General features: G+C 52.3%; 1 protein-coding gene across 3 annotated transcripts in view; it reads left to right on the top strand.

Annotated features, from left to right (window-relative positions):
* The window catches only part of LOC132578050 (arf-GAP with GTPase, ANK repeat and PH domain-containing protein 3-like), a 403,463-nt gene that overhangs the window by 284,471 nt on the left and 97,300 nt on the right, over positions 1-21,692 (top strand). For all 3 annotated transcript variants that reach the window (XM_060247877.1, XM_060247876.1, XM_060247878.1), the window contains exon 12: positions 20,650-20,863. In XM_060247877.1, the coding sequence (XP_060103860.1) occupies positions 20,650-20,863 (214 nt within the window). The remainder of the gene's footprint in view (positions 1-20,649; positions 20,864-21,692) is intronic.

Genomic DNA, 21,692 nt, shown 5'->3' with positions numbered 1-21,692 from the left:
AGATCCCTTTGGAGTGCCTCACAATCCTCTCTGGTTCTCACCACCCTGAACAATTTAGTGTCATCTGCAAACTTGGCCATTTCACTGCTCACTCCCAACTCCAAATCATTTATGAACAAGTTAAAGAGCATGGGACCCAGCACTGAGCCCTGCGGCACCCTACTGCTTACCGTCCTCCACTGCAAAGAATGCCCATTTATACTCACTCTCTGCTTCCTATTAATTAGCCAGTTTTTGATCCACAAGAGGACCTGTTCTTTTACTCCATGACTCTCGAGCTTTCTAAGGAGTCTTTGATGAGGAACTTTATCAAAAGCTTTCTGGAAGTCAAGATAAACAACATCTATTGGGTCTCCTTTGTCCACATGTTTGTTCACCCCCTCAAAGAATTGTAACGGGTTAGTGAGGCAAGATCTTCCCTTACAGAACCCATGCTGAGTCTTCCTCAATAACCCGTGTTCATCAATGTGCCTACTCATTCTGTCCTTGATAATGGTTTCTACCAACTTTCCCAGCATTGAAGTCAGATTGACTGGCCTGTAATTTCCCGGATCTCCTCTGGAACCCTTTTTAAAGATGGGGGTAGATTTCAATGAAAGATTACATATTTTTGTCAGAAGATCCACAAGTTCAACTTTGAGTTCTTTCAGAACTCTTGGATGCATGCCACCCGGACCTGGTGACTTATTAGTTTTTAATTTGTCTATCAGTTGTAGGACCTCCTCTCTTGTCACCTCAATTTGACTCAGGTCTTTCAACACCCCTTCCAAAATTAGTGGTTCTGGAGCAGGCAAACACTTCTCCTCTTCCACAGTGAAGACGGAGGCAAAAAATTCATTCAGCTTCTCAGCCATTTCCCTATCCTCCTTCAGTAATCCTTTGACCCCTTGGTCATCCAACGGCCCCACTGCCTCCCTGGCTGGTTTCCGCTTCTAATATATTTGAAGAAAGTTTTATTGTTGGTCTTTATGTTTTTTGCAATATGCTCCTCATAGTCCCTTTTTGCCCGCCTGATCACAGTCTTGCATTTGATTTGCCACAGCCTGTGTTCTCTTTTATTAATCTCACTCGGACTAGCTTTCCACCGCTTAAAGGACTCCTTCTTACCTTTTACAGCTTCCATTACTTTGTTTGTTAACCATGCAGGCCTTTTCTTATGCCTGTTTGTGCCTTTCCTAACTTGTGGTATATATTTTATCTGAGCTTCTAGGATTGTAGTTTTAAATAGCCTCCAAGCTTCCCCAAAGGTTTTGACTGTATTTACCTTTCCTTTCAGTTTCCTCTTCACATTCCTCCTCATCTCAGAGAATTTACCCCTTTTAAAGTTAAATAAGGTTGTGCTGGTATTTTGGAGCAACTCTCTATTTATACAAATGGTGAAATCAATAACATTATGGTCATTGCTTCCAAGCGGTGCGATCACTTTTACATCTCTCACGAAGTCTTGGGCATGCCCAGAGTATAGGTGCCTAACTTCAAGATGCCTCAGACTTCTAAATGTGTTCTAGTATGAGCTTTCCTGCCAAGAGAGAGAAATTGCTTCTTCAGCTACAGAGGAGCCTCGGCCACCGTGTGTCTGCAGCTGCTGCTGGCCAGGTTAGTGAGGACTGGATGATGTTGTGAGAGGTGGAACAAAAGCAGGCCTCTTTCCCAGCCTCCCCCAATGGCTTACCTTGCCCCTCCCCTCCCTTACCTGTTGCAGCCTGAACATGTTTTGCAGCAGCAGCAGCAGCAGGCTCCTCTGGGCAAAGATGGGACCAGCAGCTGCAACCTTTCTGTCCCCCAAACTCCAGGCCATGCTGTGGGAGTCTTGAGCCATGACCTGACAGGTGTGGTGAAAAGGCTCACAGTGAAGAAGCTGAAACGGCCTCCGGGCCTCCTTGAGGCTGCTGCTTGCTGCCTCTGGTGGGGCAGGCCGACCTTGCACAAGACCACAGGATAGAGGAAAGGCCACAGCAACTGAAATGACGGAGAAACCCAACATGATTCCCATTCTGCAGAAGATGGAACGACCACAGTAGACAACCCTGCAGGAAGAGCAAGCTCATAAACACTGTGGGATGGATGGCGAGGGCGACTGCCAATCCATGGCCCTGCAGGGGAGGGGAAATGCCCAGGCGGGTGGGGTGCTCCGTAGGTTCCCTGGCCAATGAAGCTGTCAGCAGGGATCATCCCCTCCCCGCCATGAAGGGTGCAGCAGGTGTCCCCAGCGAGAAGCCAACAGCCCCCCCCAATAGCGCCAGAGCATCTCAGCAGGGGCCCTGGTTGGCCTCACCATGCTGCAGGGGAGGAATTCTCTTGGCAGGGGCCCAAGGGGAAGTGAAGGTGACTCCCTCCCTCCCCCCCTCCTGGGGGCTTTAGCCGGCCAACGCCAGGGTTGCCATGGCTGGACTGCGGAAAACCTTCTATTAGGGGGTGGGGTGATTAGCAGCACCCAGCTGTTCGGGCAGCTGGCTCCAATTAGCTCCCGGATCTGCGGAAGGGGGAACTGTTCCTCTGGGCACTGGGTGGGGGCTGGAAGGAAGGCAAGCCTTCAGGAGCAGAGATGCCAGGCTGGCCTCCACACCCCTGGGACGGGGGTGGGGGGGTGAGAGAGCAGAAGCTCCAAAAATTGGTTGCAGAGAAGCTGAAAATTGAAGCATCACAAAGAGAGCTCAAAAATTTGGAAAAGACCAAGGATCCGTGGTGTAAAATTCTGGATAGCCTCTTTGAAACAGTTTCTTTCTTTATAAATTTGTTACTCAGCATCCCTGTTAATAAGGCTTCCTAGGCAGTTTTTATGCATCAAGCCATAAAACCAATTAAGCCAAAAACTTGAAGCTGAGCCATAGAAATACAAAATATCAGGAACAGCCTCTGTATTGAACTGAAATGTCAGTACTCCAGATCAGTCTGTCTTGCTTGAGAGCAGAGACAGGAGGAGGAGTATGGGAAGGAACTCTCTGTTTGTGCTCTCTGCTTCCTGCCGTTTAACTGGTTCCTCTTCTGTGGCAAGACCTGCTGCTCCATCCCATGGCTGCTGTGGGGGGAGCGTTTGGAAGACCAAATAGAGAAAGGTGATTGGACCATAGAAGGATTGGAAGGGACCTCCAGGGTCATCCAGTCCAACCCCCTGCACAATGCAGGAAACTCATGATCTGCCTAATTCACAGAATCAGCATTGCTGCCAGATGGCCATCTAGCCTCTGTTTAAAAACCTCCAAGGAAGGAGAGACTTGTTCCTGACACTTTTCTGATTTAATTTAAACCTTTGGGTTCTGGTCTGACCTTCTGTTTCTTTGTTAACCCACACAAAGGAAAAGAGGCTTTTCTTTTTTATTATTTTAACACAATTTCTTAGCATCTTTTGTAAACAACAATAACAATTAAAGTACAATATATGGACAATAAATAAAACAGCAATTCAACAACATATGTGCAATTATTAATCAGAAGACCAATCAGCATTCCACAGAGAAGCATCATTACATCCGGGGGCAGATATGTTGCATCGCATCAGATAGCGTGTGAGCAGCTAGCAATGGAGCATTTCATGATGTGGCACTACTGAATGGGCGGGTGGGGCCAGGAACCCAACACAGCTTTCCTTTGCCATTCCTCAGTGTCGTGTTGGGGTATCTTGAAGCCATATCAGCGTGTTTTGAAGTTGTGCTGTTATGGCACTCTGGTGGGATGTGATTCTAGCTCGCCCCCTTGTGGTGCACCCTGGATAATGCTGAAGAGTTAGAACTTCTGGCAGCCAAACAATTGTAGGATCTCCTGGCCAGTGTTCCCTCTATGCTGAGTTAGTGTGAGCTAGCTCACAGTTTTTTAGCCTCCAACTCACACATTTTTGTCTTAGCTCAGAAAAAACGGCCTCAGAGCAAACTAATTTATGCCGTAGCTCACACCTTTAATGCCAGTAGCTCCCAAAGTAGGATTTTTGCTCATACTTACTGAAGCCTCGAGGGAACACTGCACACATGGAAACAAGCAACTTCTCAGGGGTACTTGACAAGGAGTAAAGGAGACGGTATTTGAATCTGCCAAATGAACTCTGAGGGTATAAGCAAGGCTACATGTCTTATGGGGCCAATAGAATAGATTGGGGGTGGGTGCACCAATGTCGCCTGCTCTACCTCATGGTTGCTGAGGCACTGCCTTCTGGGGATGGCCCCTCAGCCAGCCTGATGCTCGTGGGGTCTGAGGCATGCGATCAACATCCAGCTACGCACTGGAACCAGCCTCTGCGGTTTCTGTGTTGTTGGCAGCGCTGCAAGTCTTGCCAGGAGCAGCTGGCTCAGGCTGACCCATGACAGACAGTTGCTATTTTGAAACCTGGGAAAAACCAAAACATCTGGCAGAAAGTTACAGATCAATTTTCCTCCTGAGCTCCTCGAGAGGCTAATTCTGAACCGAACCAGTGACAGAATTAACCACCATGTTCTGCTAGAGCAAGCGGGACTGAAACACTGTTGTAGTTCTAAAGACCAGGCTCTCCGCTTAACAACTTCCGCTGAGGCCGGGTATCAGAAGTGTCTTCAGACGTCAGCAGTTTTCGTTGATCTGACTGCCACTTATGGCACAGTCTGGTGAGATGGTCTGTTGTACACGTTTCTACAAGTTTTCCTCTGCAGAACCCTGTTTCGACTCCTAAATAACACGCTGGGCAGTAGAACTTTCAGAGTAATTATGCCTCAGTCATTCAGCAAGCAGAAGAAACTGAATAACAGCCCCCCCCCCCCAATCAGTTATCTTCCATCTATACATCTCTGATGTTCCTGAGAAGATATCCAAGAAGTTTGCTTATGCCAATGACTTGGCAATTGCAGGAAGGCACAACTCAGGTGATAGGACTGAGGAAATACTGATTGGGGACCTCAAATTTTTGGCTGACTATGACTGTAAATGGCAGCTTATCTCAAGTCCAGGAAAAACAAAATGCTCCTGTTTCCATCTCAATAACCCCCTTGGCAACTGGGAACGGAATGTCTACCTTAATGGCACCCAACCTAAATACAACCATGCACCTGCATACTTTGGCCCTGGACAGAACCTTGAGCTAGAAACACCATCCTGTTTTCCACCATGTAACAGTGAAAACAGCATGGGAAACAAACAACATTCTTCAAAGATTATGTGGTACAACTTGGGGGGGGGCATGTCTGCTCCAACACTTGGATGCTCAGCTTTGGGGCTGGTGTCTAGTGCTTCAACAGCCCCCATGGCCACAAACTTGATGTGCAACTCAAGACAACCATGAGAACCATCAGTGGACGTATTAAACCCACTCTGACCTATTGGCTACCCATGTTGTGCTGCTCTCCCACACCTCCAAAGACCATCATCAGGGCTCTTCAATGTAGGAAGTTCATTTGCATATTAGGCCACACCCCATGACATCTTCATCAGGGCTTTTTAATGTAGGAAGCTCATTTGCATACTAGGCCACACCCCATGACATCACGGGAAGTGACATCACCCATTCAGTAGGTTACTTTCTGCATATTGTCACAGAAGAGTGCAGTGTCATCAGCTGCATTTCATGGATGTGTGTTCTTCTCACGTAGCCCAAGGAGAGACGGCCCCAAACATGGCCAGAGAGAGCCACATGCATGCAGTGGAGCGGGAAGCGACAGGCCCCATTTCTCCTGGGAGGGAGGGCGCTCTCATGGGCGGCTCTGCATCTCTTGCTCTCCACAAGCCCGCTGGAGGCGGCAGAGAGGACGGAGTGGCTGCTTAGTGCCTTCCCTCTGCCTGAGACTCTTCTTTGAGCCAGAGAACTGGCCAAGCCTGCTCAAAAAAAGCCCCGCTCCTTGAAAGCAGAGAGCTGCCCATCCACAAGGACATGGCTGATGAGGGCCTATCCCAACCACCAGCACTAAGATCTGCACAGATCCTGCAGTCACAAAGTTTTGATCTGGGGAATGAATGGTTGTGAGCATGGAGGCAGTGAGTTCCACCTGATAACCATAACCGGATAAGCACCAATTAGAGGTGCTCAGGATTTGACTTGCCTCGTAAAGTATGGAGGACAGCAGATAGAATATGAACAGGTGTTGGCAGTTGTGCAGACCTGTTGTTTAAATGGGGCAAAACACCAGGACCTGAGTGCAATTGTGGTGCAACCTGCCAATTTTCCATCTGTCCCAGGAATGTGAGCATCGTGCTTTCCAGGGAAATGTGATGGAGCTCTTTGAATTCTCCTCAGCTGCAGCTGAGTGGACTGAAAATCTAGATATTAGTCTTTAGGGAGATTGCCCAGATAGTCTGCATTCCCATTCTATCAGCTTGGTTACATGTTTTGTAGGTTTCCTGTGTATAACTCTGCCATACAATAAATAAATGCCACAAGGGGAAGGGGAAGACCAACATGGGGATCATAATGTAGAAGAACGATCACCAGGGACCCATCTGGGGGAGACAGGCCAAACCAAGTCAAAGCAACAAGGCTACAAGTGCCTATATACCAAGGCCTGAAGTACGGATAATGAGAAGGGTCAGCTTGAGCATCTCTTGCAAGCAGAGGGTGATGATAGAGTAGGGATTACTGAGACTTGGTGGGATGACTCTCGTGACTGGAATGTGGTGGTGGGCGGATGGGTATGGGTTGTTCAAGAAAAACCATAAGGGCAGAAGAGGATGTGGAGGGGTGCTGCATGGCAGGAGTGAGCTCAAGCCCTCACTATTCCAGCTAGGGGGCTTGATTGTCAAGACGTTCTGGAGAATGTGGTTGAAAGTCCAGTGGAAAGTGTCAAGTCTGAATATAACTCTGGCTCAACCAGAGAGCATGCTGGGTAGAACCAAAGTAGAACCAAATGCTGCTAGTGCCTCTCTACCGTTCCCCCTCCCTTTTTCTTAGAAGCTCTCCCTGCTTTGAAATGGTGATGTGCGAAAAGTCTTATCGGAACCTTCTCAGCCCAGGCCTGTGGGAGTCGTAGGAGCCTAGTAAAACATCAAGGCCACTATGCCTAATCAACATGAGAATGTACTAGTAACATCTATGTGTGAATGTCCCCTGCACAATTTCCCTGCCCGTAGGAATGCTTTTGAAGTGGTCTTTATATGCAATGTATTTACTGTATGGTTTCAGTCTCTTCAAACCCTGGCTCAGGCCACAAGCATCCAGTATCAATAAACTAGCTTCTTTGTATCTACATCGACTCACTATTGAATCTGCAGACTTGACAGAAAGTATAAGGATGAAAACAAGGGGAGGAAGGACAATGGATATTGTGGTTGCAGTATGCTACAGATTTGGATGCTGTCCTCTTTGAGCAGAGGAATAGTGTAGCCAGACATCAGAACCTGAGAAGCATGGGTGATGCCAACTTCCCTGATGTGTGCTGGGAGACAAGGTGACAAGAATCACGCGACTTCCTGACCTGCCTGGCCCATGACGTCCGTTCTCAATTGGAGGAAGAAGCCACTAGGGGCTCGACCACACTAGACTTAATATTAACCAACAAGGAAGAGTTGGCAGATGGGGTGAAGGTGGTGGGGACTTCAGGGGGAAGTGACCACGTGCTCCTAGAATTCCTCTTGCTATGGGGCGGGGGGTGGAGTCGGAAGGGGATTCGTAGCCAGGCTTCTAGGTTAGATTTTTGTAGGGCTAACTTTGATGAGCTCCGAGACTTGATGAGGGTTGCACCATGGGAGAGGGTGCTGGAAAGGAAAGGAGGGAGTGAAGGGTGGGCTCTTCTCAAACATGAAGAAGAAGACTGCAGATTTATACCCCACCCTTCTCTCTGAATCAGAGACTCAGAGCGGCTTACAATCTCCTATGTCTTCTCCCCCCCACAACAGACACCCTGTGAGGTGGGTGGGGCTGAGAGGGCTCTCCCAGAAGCTGCCCTTTCAAGGACAGCTCTGCGAGAACTATGGCTGACCCAAGGCCATTCCAGCAGCTGCAAGTGGAGGAGTGGGGAATCAAGTCCATGCTGACTCCCCTCAATCACCAAGTGGTCCTTTAGATGCTGGCAGATTGATCCCTTTAAATTATGCTCCAGTCTCTTCCCTGGGACAGAGGTCAGACTGTCTGGCCTGTAGTTTCCTGGGTCATCCCTCCTCCCTTTTTTTTGAAAATTAGATAACATATGCCCTCTTCCAGTCTTGTGGCACATCTCCTGTCCTCCAAGAAGAAGAAGAGGAACTGCAGAATTATCCCCTGCCCTTCTCTCTGAACCAGAGACTCAGAGCAGCTTACAATCTTCTATATCTTCTCCCCCCACAACAGACACCCTGTGAGGTGGGTGGGGCTGAGAGGGCTCTCACAGCAGCTGCCCTTTCAAGGACAACTCCTGCCACAGCTATGGCTAACCCAAGGCCATTCCAGCAACTGCAAGTGGAGGAGCGGAGAATCTGCTTCTCCCAGATAAGAGTCCACGCACTTAACTACGACACCAAATTGGCTCTTTTGCAAGCTCAAGCCCTCACTATTCCAGCAAGATGGAAACATGGTAAGGGATCCAAGAAACCGATGTGGATGAACAGGGAGTTCCAGAATAAGCTAAGGGAGAAAAGGGAAATGTTCAGGAAATGGCAGGAAGGGCTGACCTCTAAAGAAGATTATATGGGAATTACCACCAGGCACTGCAGATCGGCCAGCAGAGAGGCCCAAGCTCTGTAGCAGCTGCGTCTGGCTAGGAGGTCTTGCTACAACAAGAAAAAATTTTTCAGATACATGAGAAGGAAATGCAAAGTAAAGGAGGCAATTGGTCTGCTCCTGGGTGTAAAAGGAGAAACAGTGATGGAGGACAGGGAAAAACCAGGCAGGCTTAATTTCTTTTTTGCCTCAGTTTTCTCCCTGAAGAAGAATTTGAGCCATCTGGAGTTGGTGGAAAACTTAACAGAATGCCTGAGAGGCTGGTTGACATGGGCAGAGAAATTGTGGAGAGGCACCTGGCTGCACTGGATGTAATGCAAAATTTTATTTATATCCCGCCCTCCCCCGCCGAAGCAGGCTCAGGGCGGCTAACAGCATTTCAAGTAAACAATACAGTATTAAAAACATTAAATTCACATTAAAATTCACATTAAAATCAATCAATAATTAAAACATTCCTAAATCAACACTGGCGGTAACCGTTATTAATCTGGCGGTAAACATTAATTCAGTTATTGGTGAACGCCTGTTTGAAGAGGGCGGTCTTGCAGGCCCTGCGGAACTGGTCTAAGTTCCGCAAGGCCCGCACCTCCTCTGGGAGTTGGTTCCAGAGTTGTGGGGCCGCAACGGAAAAGGCCTGAGTGCGGGTGCTTTGAAGTTTGGCTTCTTTTGGCCCAGGGATATTCAGTCTGCTTTTCCCCACTGAGTACAAATCCCCTGGGCCAGACAATGTGCACCTGAGAGTGCTCAAAGAACTTTCTAAAGAACTAGCATCTTCAAGACCTCCTGGAGAACTGGGATGCCCCACAGGATTGGAAGAGAGCAAACATCATCCCAATCTTGAAAAAAGGGAAGAAAAATGAACTGAGAAACTACAGGCTGCTTAGTCTGACCTCTGTTGCTGGAAAAATATTTGAGCAGATTTCAAGGGGGTCGATCTATGAGCATCTGAAGGATAACTTGGTGATTCAAAGAAGTCAGCAAGGATTTGTCTCCAACAGGTCTTGCCAGACATAAGAACATAAGAGAAGCCATGTTGGATCAGGCCAGTGGCCCCTCCAGTCCAACACTCTGAGTCACATAAGAACATAAGAGAAGCCCTGTTGGATCAGGCCAGTGGCCCCTCCAGTCCAACACTCTGTGTCACCTAAGAACATGAGAAGCCATGTTGGATCAGGCCACTGGCCCCTCCAGTCCAACACTCTGTGTCACATAAGAGAAGCCCTGTTGGATCAGGCCAATGGCCCCTCCAGTCCAACACTCTGTGACACATAAGAGAAGTCATGTTGGATCAGGCCAATGGCCCATCCAGTCCAACACTCTGTGTCACAGAAGAACATAAGAGAAGCCCTGTTGGATCAGGCCAGTGGCCCATCCAGTTCAACACTCTGTGTCACATAAGAACATAAGAGAAGCCTGTTGGATCAGGCCAGTGGCCCCTCCAGTTCAACACTCTGTGTCACATAAGAACATAAGAGAAGCCCTGTTGGATCAGGCCACTGGCCCCTCCAGTCCAACACTCTGTGTCACACAGTGGCAAAAAATTTTATATACACACATACACTGTGGCTAATAGCCACTGATGGACCTGTGCTCCATATTTTTATCTAAACCCCTCTTGAAGGTGGCTATACTTGTGGCCGCCACCACCTCCTAGACCAACCTAGTTTCTTTCTTTAATCAAATAACAAGTTTACTGCATTGTGGGAGCGCTGTTGATGTGGTTTACCTGGATTTCAGTAAAGCTTTTGATAAGGTTCCCCATGACATTCTGATGGGCAAACTGGAAGACTGGACTAAAGGACAGTTCAGTGGATAGGAAAATGGTTAGAGGAACATACCCAAAGAGTGGTTGCCAATGGAGTTTCGTCAGATTGGTGTCCGGTGGGGCGCCGCAGGGCTCAGTTTTGGGCCCAGTTCTTTTCAACATTTTTATCAATGATCTGGATGAAGGGGTGGAAGGGCTGCTCATAAAATTTGCTGATGATACCAAATGGGGAGGAGGAGCAAACACCCAGGAGGACGGAGTTAAAATGCAACAAGATCTGAATAATCTGGAGAAGTGGGCAGTTGCAAACAGGATGCAATTCTAGAAAGATAAGTGCAAAGCCTTACCTCTGAGCCACAAAAATGTGAAGCACAAATACTGGATGAGGAATGCACTTTTGGGAAGTCGTGTGTGTGAAAGAGATCTTGGGGCACTAGTGGGCTGTCAACCTCACCCAGCTCCACAAGGCCTGTAAGACGACACTATTCTGGCTGGCCTTTCATTGATCTGGAATGACTGACATGGTAGTAGGGAGTGACATCTAATATACTGAACGCCATCTAATATAGTGATATTAGCACCAGATTGTCTTAACTGTTTTAATTGTTTAATTTTAATTTATTATGTAAATAATGTGTATTGTTTGATTTTAATGGTTGTGAGCCGCCCTGAGCCTGCTTCGGTGGGGAGGGTGGGATATAAATCCAATAAACTTAAACATGAGCAGTCAGTGTGATGCTGTGGCAAAATAGGCAAATTCAGCCCTGAGTTGTATCAAAAGGGCTATAGCATCAAAATCATAGGAGGTCATAGGTCAGGCCACACCTGGAATACTGTGTGCAGTTCTGGAGGCCTCACTTCAAAAAAGATGTGGACAAAATCGAGTGGGTGCAGAAGAAGCAATGAGGATGATCATTGGGTCTGGAGGAAGAACTCTCTGAGGAAAGGCTGAGGAGGGAATGTTCAGTCTGGAGAAGAGGAGACTGAGGGGGACAGGACTGCTCTCTTTAAATATCCGGAAGGCTGTTGTTTGGAGGAGGGCAAGCAGCCGTTTCACTTGGCAGCCAAGGACAGGACCCGAAGAAATGGGCTCAAATTACAAGCAGAAAGGTACCAGCTGGATATTAGAAAAAAATTTTTTTAATCGGAGTAGTTCAGAGGTGGAGCCAGCTGCCTAGGAAGGTGGGGAGCTCCCTTCACTGACAGTCTTCAAAACGCGGCTGGATGATTATTTGTCGGAGATGCTTCAGGCTGATCCTGCATGAAGCAGGGGGTTGGACTAGATGGTCTGTAGGGCCCCTTCCAACTCTAGGATTCTATGAAATTGATTTTTGGACCATGGATTATGCTTTCGAGATGAAGCTCCTTTTGGGAGATGGTTTGCACCTCATGAGGGTAGGAAAAATGTGATTGGTAAGAGCCTTGCAAGCTTAATAAGGAGGGCTTTTCATGTGAAGGAGGTGTATACTTGTGAAGAAATATGTGACTCTGAGTGTGGAAGTTCAGTTGAGAGTCTCTGGATTTAAATAAAAGGAGTAAGAAATAACAGTGATATTATGGTGGGGGTCTGCTATAGACCACCAAGTCAGGCAGAGGACTTGGATTAGACACTCCTCAAACAGACTGCAAAGTTCTCAAAGAAACAAGACACAGTGTTCTTGGGATATTTCAATTACCCAGATATCTGTTGTAATCCAACTTTGTGAAAAATGAATGATCAAACAAATTCCTGACTTGTTTTGCTGACAACTTCATTTTCCAGAAAGTGGAGAGGGAAACAAGGGGATGTGCTATCTTGGAACTGTTCAGGGTGGTGAGAACCAGAGAGGATTGTGAGGCACTCTAAAGGGATCTGTTGAGGCTGGGCAAGTGTGCATCAACATGGCAAATGAGGTTCAACATGGCCAGGTGCAAAATAATGCACACTGAGGTCAAAAATCCTAAGTATAGATACACATTGATAGGGTCCGAACTGGAGGAAACTGACCAAGAGAGAGATTTTGGAGTTGTAGTAGATAAATCACTAAAAATGTTGAGACTCTGTGTGACTGCAAGAAAAAAAGGCCAGTGTTGTGCTGGGGATTAATAGGAAGGGAACTGAAAACAAACCAGCTAGTATCATAATGCCCCTGTATAAATCAATGGTGTGGTCTCATTTGGAGTACTTTGTACAATTCTGGTCACCACACCTCAAAAAAGATGTTATAGCATTGGAAAAAGTGCAGAAAAGGGCAACGAGAATAATTAAAGGGTTGGAACACTTCCCCTATGAAGAAACGTTAAACCGCTTTGGGCTCTTTAGCTTGAAGAAATGTCAACTGAGAGGTGACATGAGAGAGGTTGACAAGATTATGCATGGGATGGAGAAGGCAGAGAAGGAAGGATTTTTCTCCCTTTCTCACAATACAAGAACTCGTGGACACTCAATGAAATTGCTGAGCAGTCGAGTTAGAACTGATAAAAGGAAGTTCTTCTTCACCCAAAGGGTGATCAACCCACAGGTTATTATTTCTTCCTGCTCATCCTTGCGGGAAGAAATGATTCTGCCTGGCACAGCTCGGAACGTATTAGAAGACACTATGAGGCACCGGGTAGGAAAGTGAAGGACCTCAGAGCACCGTTGAGGATGTAGTCAGTTCTTCCTGCCAGAGGCTGTGGCTTGTGCAAAGAGAGAAGACGACTGGAGATAAATAGCTGGCTATGCAGAGGGTGTTGTCAGGAAAGGTTTGGTTTTTTGGACCACGACTTACACTTTTGAGATGAAGCTCTTCTGTTGAGAGATGTTTTGCACCTTATGAGGGTGGGAAACAAGTTTGACAAGAACTTTGCAAACATACTGTAATAAGGAGGCCTTTAAACAAAATCCTGTGGCGGAGGGAGACAAAAATCCAGTGCCAACAAGTACTCCTAAGAACACTGAAGATGTACAGGGAGGGGCGTATAGGCAGGGAACCATTAATTTGCAGGCAAGAACAGAAATTAAGCCCTCAGGGCACATAAATGAAGAACTCTGATGTCTCTGTGCTATTGTGCAGAGTATGGGAAACCGGCAGGAGGAACCCACATTCCTAATACAGGAAGGGGGTCATGACCTTGGCAGGATGGGACTCACAACTGGAACGTTAGGACGGAGGGGTACAACTTGTTTAAAAGGAATGAAAAATAAGGAGGGGAAGAGAATCAGCATTATATGCGAAGGATGTATATACTTTTGAGGAAACACATGAATATGAGCATGGAAGGTCAGCTGAGTTTGGACAAAAATAAATGAGGTGGAGATAGACCCAGGAAAAGGAAAGGAAAGGTCCCCTGTGCAGTTACCAGTCGTTTCCCACTCTGGGGTGACCCTGCTTTCACAACATTTTCATGGCAGACTTTTTATGGGGTGGTTTGCCATTGCCTTCCCCAGTCATCTACATTCCCCCCCCCCCCAGCAAGCTGGGGACTCATTTTACCGACCTCGGAAGGATGGAAGGCTGAGTCAACCTCAAGGCGGCTGCCTGAAAACCCAGCTTCCTCCGGGGATTGAACTCAGATCGTGAGCAGAGTTTAGGACTGCAGTACTGCAGCTTTAACACTCTGCGCCACGGGGCTCTTGAGAGAGACCCAGATGGCACCTTAAAGTACATTCTCATGCTGTGTGAGGCCGACACAAGTACCGCGATATCATCAGGGGCACCTCCACCACTGAGTTCCATAATCACATATTTGAAAAAGCAAATCCTGAAATAGAGAAACTGGGTTTTTTAATGCAAGAACCTTGGAGGAGGAAAAATTGAGCATAATAGTAAAGAAAAGTTTTCTACAGGATATGGAAAAGCTGTGCATGCTGTGACAGTGGAACTACTGAAGAGAACCTAGAAGGACGATGGAATTAGCTGGCCAGATGACGAGAAGTGAATTGCTGCCGCTGTGTATTTTGAAGTATGAAGTCCGTCTTTTTTCTTTTCAGCATAGTGTGGACTTGCATCAAGTGCATCCCTTTTTTGCTGAATAAAAAACTTTAATGCAGTTTTTAAAAAGTATTTGAAGGAGTGTGATGGATGTTTTCTGTTGCCCCGGAAGGTCAGAACAGATTCAGTGGGTTTAGATTAAATCAAGCCTTTCCAGCTCAACATGAGGAAGAACTTCCTGGCAGTGAGAGCGCTTGCTCCTCCGTGGAAGAGGCTTCCTCCTTGCGGGGGGGGGGGGGGGGGCTCTCCTTCCCTGGAGGTTTTGCCTCCTGACAGCAAGGCTGGTTCTGACTCATAAAGGAAGGCAGATTGTGAGAGGGAGGGAGAGCAGGAAGGGAGGAGCTGGGCTCTTGTATGCTGCTGATGGCCACTCTGGGGTCAGGAGGGAATTTCCCCCCAGGCCAGGTTGGCCCAGGGATCCTGGAGGCCTTTTGCCTTCCTCTGGGTACAGAATAAGGGGCACTGGTGGGGGGGGAGGTAGCTGTGAATTGCCTGCATAGTGCTGGGGGTTGGACTAGATGATCCTAGAGATTCTTTCCAGCTCTCTCAGATCATTTTAGAGCAAAATCTTGGCCTCACTCAATGCAAGAATGTCCTTTCAGTCCTCCTTTGTCTCAGAAATGCCAGAGTATGGGTACATTCTGATCTCGTGGCTTTTTCAGGGGCTGCGTTATTCTCCAGAAGCCCCCTAGAGGCCTTATTCCCACAGAAGGCTGCCCTGCCAGCCTCTCCACCGGACCTGTCATTTCTGCCTTTCCCTCAGAGAGCGAACCCCACACACCCCTCCTCAAGCAGTTGCCCGGATTCCTCTTCCCTGAGCTCTTTTCTGAATGGGGAGGAAGCAGCAGGGCTCTCTGCTCCCCCCACCCCGTCCTTCCAGCTCATCCGCAGGGGGTCCTCCAAGCAAGGGGTACAGGCCCTCACCTCCAGCTAAAGCTGCCTTCCCAGCTGTTGTGCATAAATGGAGGGCTTCTCTCTCCACAGTACTGGGAAAGCGATAATAGCACATCTCCAGCCCATTCTGTACTCCCAAAGGTATTCTACAAAGCACGACAGAGGCCACACTTGAGCCAAGTGGCAAAGGATGGAATACGCCTAATGCAGGACCCCTCAGACATCCAACCAGCCTTTGCCGCCTCTCCATCTCAGACGCCTGCTGCTGCTCCTACTCTGCACTACACATCAGAGCTGCCTTTGGTGGGGCTGTGACCACTGAGGTCCTGCTGATGTGGGCTGGGTTTTGGTATGTGCTGGACTTGGAATGAGACTCTATGGGACTCCCCCCCCCCCCGCAAGCTTGTCTCGAGGTCTCTGCCCACATTTCAGGGGCTCTGCAAAGGCCTGCGGATGTCTCCTTGGGCAGGAGATCTCTTGACAAAGCTTCTAACCCCTAGAGGCCCCCGCTCATTCTCTAGAAAAGCTAACACTGCCTCACAAAACCCCAACACCATTTCCCACAATGTAGCAAATGGCATTCCCACCACACAGGGATCCACGATGTTCCCCAATAAACATAACCTGATGAGTCACATCATGGCAATTGGTAAATAGCTCTGCTTTTAAAATAGGCAGGTTGGCTGGCCTTCCAGGGCCGCTGGTTGGCTGATGCAGGATGCTGAACAGGGCCGGGGGGGGTGGTGGTGGTGGTGGTGGTCCCAGGTCTGCTCCAGTAGGGCTCTTCTGAGGGGGGGCTCTTCTCTTGCTCTCCTACAGTCCACCCAAGTGCCTTTCCCCAGCTTCCCTCTGGCTGCTGGGCGCTTCTCCAGGCACCTTCTGTGGCATTCTGAGCTCCCTCTCCAGGAGGCAGGTACTTGGGAAGGGTAGCAGTGCCGCGCATCAGAAAAACCTATGTAGTCTTGAGGTGTAAAAAGATTCTGGGCAGGGACACACACGAGGTTTGTGAAGTTGTGCCTGGGGTGGAGAAAGTGGATGGATGGCGCTTGAGAGCCAGTCTGGTGCAGTGGTCAAGAGTGCGGACTCTTATCTGGGAGAACTGGGTTTGATTCCCCACTCCTCCCCTTGCAGCTACTGGAATGGCCTTGGGTCAGCCATAGCTCTGATAGAGAGCCAGTTGGGTGTAGTGGTTAAGTGCATGGACTCTTATCTGGGAGAACTGGGTTTGATTCCCCACTCCTCCACTTGCAGCTGCTGGAATGGCCTTGGGTCAGCCATAGCTCTGATAGAGAGCCAGTTGGGTGTTGTGGTTAAGTGTGCGGACTCTTATCTGGGAGAACTGGGTTTGATTCTCCACTCCTCCCCTTGCAGCAGCTGGAATGGCCTTGGGTCAGCCATAGCTCTAATAGAGAGCCAGTTGGGTGTAGTGGTGAAGTGTGCGGACTCTTATCTGGGAGAACCGGGTTTGATTCCCCACTCCTCCCCTTGCAGCTACTGGAATGGCCTTGGGTCAGCCATAGCTCTGATAGAGAGCCAGTTGGGTGTAGTGGTTAAGTGCGCGGACTCTTATCTGGGAGAACCGGGTTTGATTCTCCACTCCTCCACTTGCACCTGCTGGAATGGTCTTAGGTCAGCCATAGCTCTGATAGAGAGCCAGTTGGGTGTAGTGGTTAAGTGCGCGGACTCTTATCTGGGAGAACCGGGTTTGATTCCCCAGTCCTCCACTTGCACCTGCTGGAATGGTCTTGGGTCAGCCATAGCTCTGATAGAGACCCAGTTGGGTGTAGTGGTTTACAAGATAATGCATAGGATGGAGAAAGCAGAGAAAGAAGTACTTTTCTCCCTTTCTCACAATACAAGAACTCGTGGGCATTCGATGAAATTGCTGAGCAGAAAGGTTAAAACGGATAAAAGGAAGTACTTCTTCACCCAAAGGGTGATTAACATGTGGAATTCACTGCCACAGGAGGTGGTGGCGGCCACAAGTATAGCCACCTTCAAGAAGGGTTTAGATAAATATATGGAGCACAGGTCCATCAGTGGCTATTAGCCACAATGTATGTGTGTATATAAAATTTTTTGCCACTGTGTGACACAGAGTGTTGGACTTGATGGGCCGTTGGCCTGATCCAACATGGCTTCTCTTATGTTCTTATGTATGTAGTGGTTAAGTGCGTGGCCTTGGGTCAGCCATAGCTCTGATAGAGAGCCAGTTGGGTGTTGTGGTTAAGTGTTGTGGTTATCTGGGAGAACCGGGTTTGATTCCCCACTCCTCCACTTGCAGCTGCTGGAATGGTCTTGGGTTAGCCATAGCTCTGATAGAGAGCCAGTTTGGTGTAGTGGTTAAGTGTGCGGACTCTTATCTGGGAGAACCGGGTTTGATTCCCCACTCCTCCACTTGCAGCTGCTGGAATGGTCTCGGGTCAGCCATAGCTCTGGCAGAGGTTGTCCTTGAAAGGGCAGCTACTGTGAGAGTCCTCTCGGCCCCACCCACCTCACAGGGTGTCTGTTGTGGCGGGGGGAGATATAGGAGATTGTGAGCTGCTCTGAGACCCTGTCCTTGAAAGGGCAGCTGCTTTGAGAGCCCTCTTGGCCCCACCCACCTCACAAGGTGTCTGTTGTGGGGGGAGAAGATATAGGAGATTGTCAGCCGCTCTGAGTCTCTGGTTCAGAGAGAAGGGCAGGGTATAAATCTGCAATTCTTCTTCTTCTCTCCCTTAACACTAAAGCTTGGGAGCACCCCATGAAGAATAGATTCCAGAGGGGGGAAAAGATTACACTCACGAGGACTCCAACTGTGGCACTCGCTGCCAAGGGATGCAGTGATGCCCACAGGCATAGCTCACTTTGGATGCCCCGTCCACGGCTAGTAGCCCGGGTGAGTCAAGGGAGCCTCCCCTCCAGAGGCAGTCAATCTCTGAACAGCAGAGCTGCTGGTGGGCGGCTTCCGGGAAGGGCCCTGGCTGCAGAGCCCCACAGCACGAGGGAGGGAGGCTTGCATGGACGGCCCTCCCGGCCCGGACCCCTCAGGGCGCCTCCCCTCCGGGGCTTTTGCAACCCCTCTGGGATCCCCCCCAGTCTTGCTTCTTCTCTGCCAATACAGAAAGGGTGGGGGTGAGCCCTGACAGGCTGCTGGGCTGGACGGGGACCATGGGAGACCTGGAGGGGGTTGGGCCATTTGCCCAAGGCTTTGGCAGCTGCAGCCTCTGGCCCCTTGTGCTGGTGAGCACCCCTGGGCTCATAGCGGACGGAGGGAGGGGGTGGTGCTTCCCTTGCCCCTGTGATGTCATGAGAGGCTTCCCTTGGGAGCCATGTCCTCCCCCCTCTCTCAAGGCTGCCATGTGGCTGGGGGCTCCCTTGCCTCTGACCACCCCTCCACCTTTCCCCCCAAGGGGACTCAAAGTGGCTCAGGCTGCTCTCGCTCCCATTATCTTCTCACGCCCCTGTGAGGCAGGCTTGGCGGGGAGGGCGTGACTGGCCCAAGGTCACCCCTTCAAGCTCCTCGTCCAGGCCCTTCCCCCTCCCCCTGGGTTCCCCATGCCCGTTCTGACCCAACCGGCCCACTCCCCGCTTGCCTGGCTCCTCTCCCAGAAGAAGGGGGGCAGGCTGTGCTCCCCCGCAGGCTGCTTCTGAGCAAAGGTGCTGCCACGGAAGGGCCCAGGCTCCAGGGAGCCAGAGCTGGCAGCCCAGTGAGCGGCCACTCTGCTCTGGCTGGGGGAGATTGCCTGACCAAAGAGGGCTGCGGCTGCCTCAGTGCTGTCCTCTGCCTTCTCGCAGGCCTGCCCAAAGCCAGGGGGAACGTTTTGAGATGCTGCCTGCCGGGAGGGACAGGCTCAGAGACGCCTCTCTCTCTCTGGGCAGAGGCAGAACGCAGTAATGGGCAGACCTTTGGGCAGTACCCCGTGAAGGGGGGAAAGCTGGGGAGAGGCCAGGGAAGGCCAGAAGGGCCTGGCTGGTGGAGTCAGGAGGGAGGGAGGGAGGGAGGCTGGAGGTGCCTTTGTGTCCAGGGCCAGGTGGGTGGCGGGGGGGGGGAGGCTGGGGGGGGCACCTGGAAGACAAACCAAGTTGGATTCTTCTGGAGCTCTTGCGGCAGGCCCACTGAAGCTCATTGCAGCTGCCAGAGTCATAGGTGGGGGGCCTTCGCGGGACCTCCCCCTTTCCTTCTGGTCCAGGAGCACCATAGATGGGGGGGGGGGGAGGAGGTGTGCTGAGCTAGTGAATCCTGGCGGGGGGGGGGGCTCCTTGTGAAATCCTTGGCAGGGAAGATCCTCCCAGTTGCCTGGCTGCTGTTCTGTGAGGGGCTTTGAGGAGGCACAAGAAGGGGGGGGGTGCAGAAAGCCAAGGCCTCCCCCCCCCATCAGGTCCCTGCCCCCTCTTCAGGTTGCTGTTGGTTTGTTTTGGGGGGTGGGAGGAGGGGGGCTTTGAAATCAGCGGGCGGGGGAGAGGCTGGAAGGCTGCCCTTAGCGGGAGGGGGTCTGCAGAGGGCCCTCTCAAAGGCGGGGGGGGGGGGGTGCACGGACCTCTGGGCACCGGCGGAGTCTGCCTGCCGGCCTCGGAGGGCCTGGAGCAATCGTGGCGGGGGGCGGAGGTCTGGGTGTGTTGGGGGGGCGCTTCCGGGCAGGCCAGGCCAGGCCTTGGGGGGGGGGGGCAGCAGTAGCAGCAGCAGCTCGGCCCTTCTGGCTGCGCGCCCACCCGCCTTCTCCCCGGGCGAGGCGAGCGGCACAGGCGGGGTGGGGGGTGGGCCGGGCGGCTGCCGGCGCTTGTGCCGTCGAGGCGCGCTAGCAGCCGGGCCCCAGGGCGGGGCGGGGCGGGGCGGGGGGCCTTGTGGGGCGCCCGGTGGCCAGGGCTGCAGCGGCGGCGCGTTACATAAGCGGCCTGGCGGCGGGTCCCGGCTGCTGCAGGAGGGGGCGTCGCGCTGGGGAGCGCGCGCGGCGGCGGCAGCAGCCACCTCGGGGCCGCGCTTGTGGGGGCGGGCGGGCGGGCGGGGCCAGGCGGCGGGGGGGGGGGGAGCCGGCCGCCTTTCCCTCCTCGCTCCGGCGGCGCGTCGCCTGCCTGCCTGCCTGCCTCTCTCTCCGTCTCCGGGGGCGGCTGCAGCCGGGCTCTGACGCGGGCGGCGGGGGCGGCGGCGGCTGCTGCTGCTGCGTGACGCTGGGCTGGGAGGAGAAGGGGGGGGGCGCCGGCCGGCCCGGAGGGGAGGGGAGGGGAGGGGAGGGGAGGAGGCGGAGCGCAGCGCAGCCGCAGCCGGCCATGCAGTGGGGCGAGCGGGCCGCCGGGGAAGAGGCAGCAGCGGCAGCGGCAGCAGCAGCCCCCCCGCGCCTCTGAGCCCCCGACGCCGCCTCTCCGCAGCCGGCCCGCCCGCCTCCGCCTCGCCGCGGGCCATGAACTTCCAGGGCGGTCCGGGGCCGGGCCCGGGGCAGCAGGCGGCGTCGCAGGCGTCGGGGTCGTCGCAGCAGCAGCAGCAGCAGCAGCAGCAGAGCCTGGCTGCGCCGGGGGGGGCGGGCGGGGGGCCGCAGTTCGGCCTCTCCAACTCGGCGGCCATCCGGGCGGAGATCGGGCGCTTCGAGTCGGTGCACCCCAACATCTACGCCATCTACGACCTCATCGAGCGCGTCGAGGACTTGGCGCTGCAAAGCCAGATCCGCGAGCACGTCATCTCCATCGAGGGTGGGTGAGCCGGCGGCGGCGGGGGGGGGGAGGGAGGGAGGGAGGGCTGCTCCGACACCCCCGCCCCGGCCCCCTCCCCCGCTCCCGTCGGGGCCTCTCGCGCTGCGGCAGAAAACGGGCCCGGAGGCGGCGCTCCTGCGGACCCCGGGCGGGAGGGCGCTCTCCCCACCGCCCTCGCTGCCGCCGCCCGGGTCCCTTCGTGCGGTCTGGCGGGCCTGGCCCTGGCCCGGGGAGGCCGTCCCTCACCCCCCCCCCCCCGTGTCTTGGCCGCAGAGGCTGGCGGGCGCCCCCCTCCCCTCTGCACCGGCCTCGCTCTCCCCGGGGGGGGGCGGAGGGAGGGGGGCTTCCTTGGAGCGCCGCGGAGCCTAAGAGCCGTGCGGGGGGGGCTGGGGGGGGGAGTAGCAGAATCCTGCAGCCGCCTGCCCCGCCGTCCCGGTGCTGCTGCTGCCCGGTTAGCACGTGGCTCTTGTTTGCTAAGAAGGCAGCGGCAGGCAATGGGGGGGGGGGGGAGATGAGCTGGAGGGTGGAATGATGTATGCAGGGGGAGGGGGGAGGGGAGGGGGCCAAGCAGCCGGGTGTAGCCCCGAGGCCTGGCGGGCCAGCTTGGAAAGGGGGGGCGGCACTCAGCAGGCCGCCTTTGTTGCCCCCCAGGGTTCAGGAAGCGCTCTGGGTTCCCTCCCTGTCCCGGGCCCCGCTGCCCCTGCCCCACAGGTGGTGATGGGGGGCGGGGGGGGTCGAGGTGGCTCAATGGTTACAGCATCTCCAGTTGAATCCAAAGATACAAGAAGACCCCCCCCCACACACACACTGAAAACCTGCCTGCTGCCCA

Source organism: Heteronotia binoei, chromosome 10 (genome assembly GCF_032191835.1).
Source record: "Heteronotia binoei isolate CCM8104 ecotype False Entrance Well chromosome 10, APGP_CSIRO_Hbin_v1, whole genome shotgun sequence".
In the NCBI taxonomy this organism is placed as follows: Eukaryota; Metazoa; Chordata; class Lepidosauria; order Squamata; family Gekkonidae; genus Heteronotia; species Heteronotia binoei.
The sequence above is the reverse complement of the archived record's forward strand: the minus strand, read 5'-3'. Positions and strand labels throughout refer to the sequence as shown.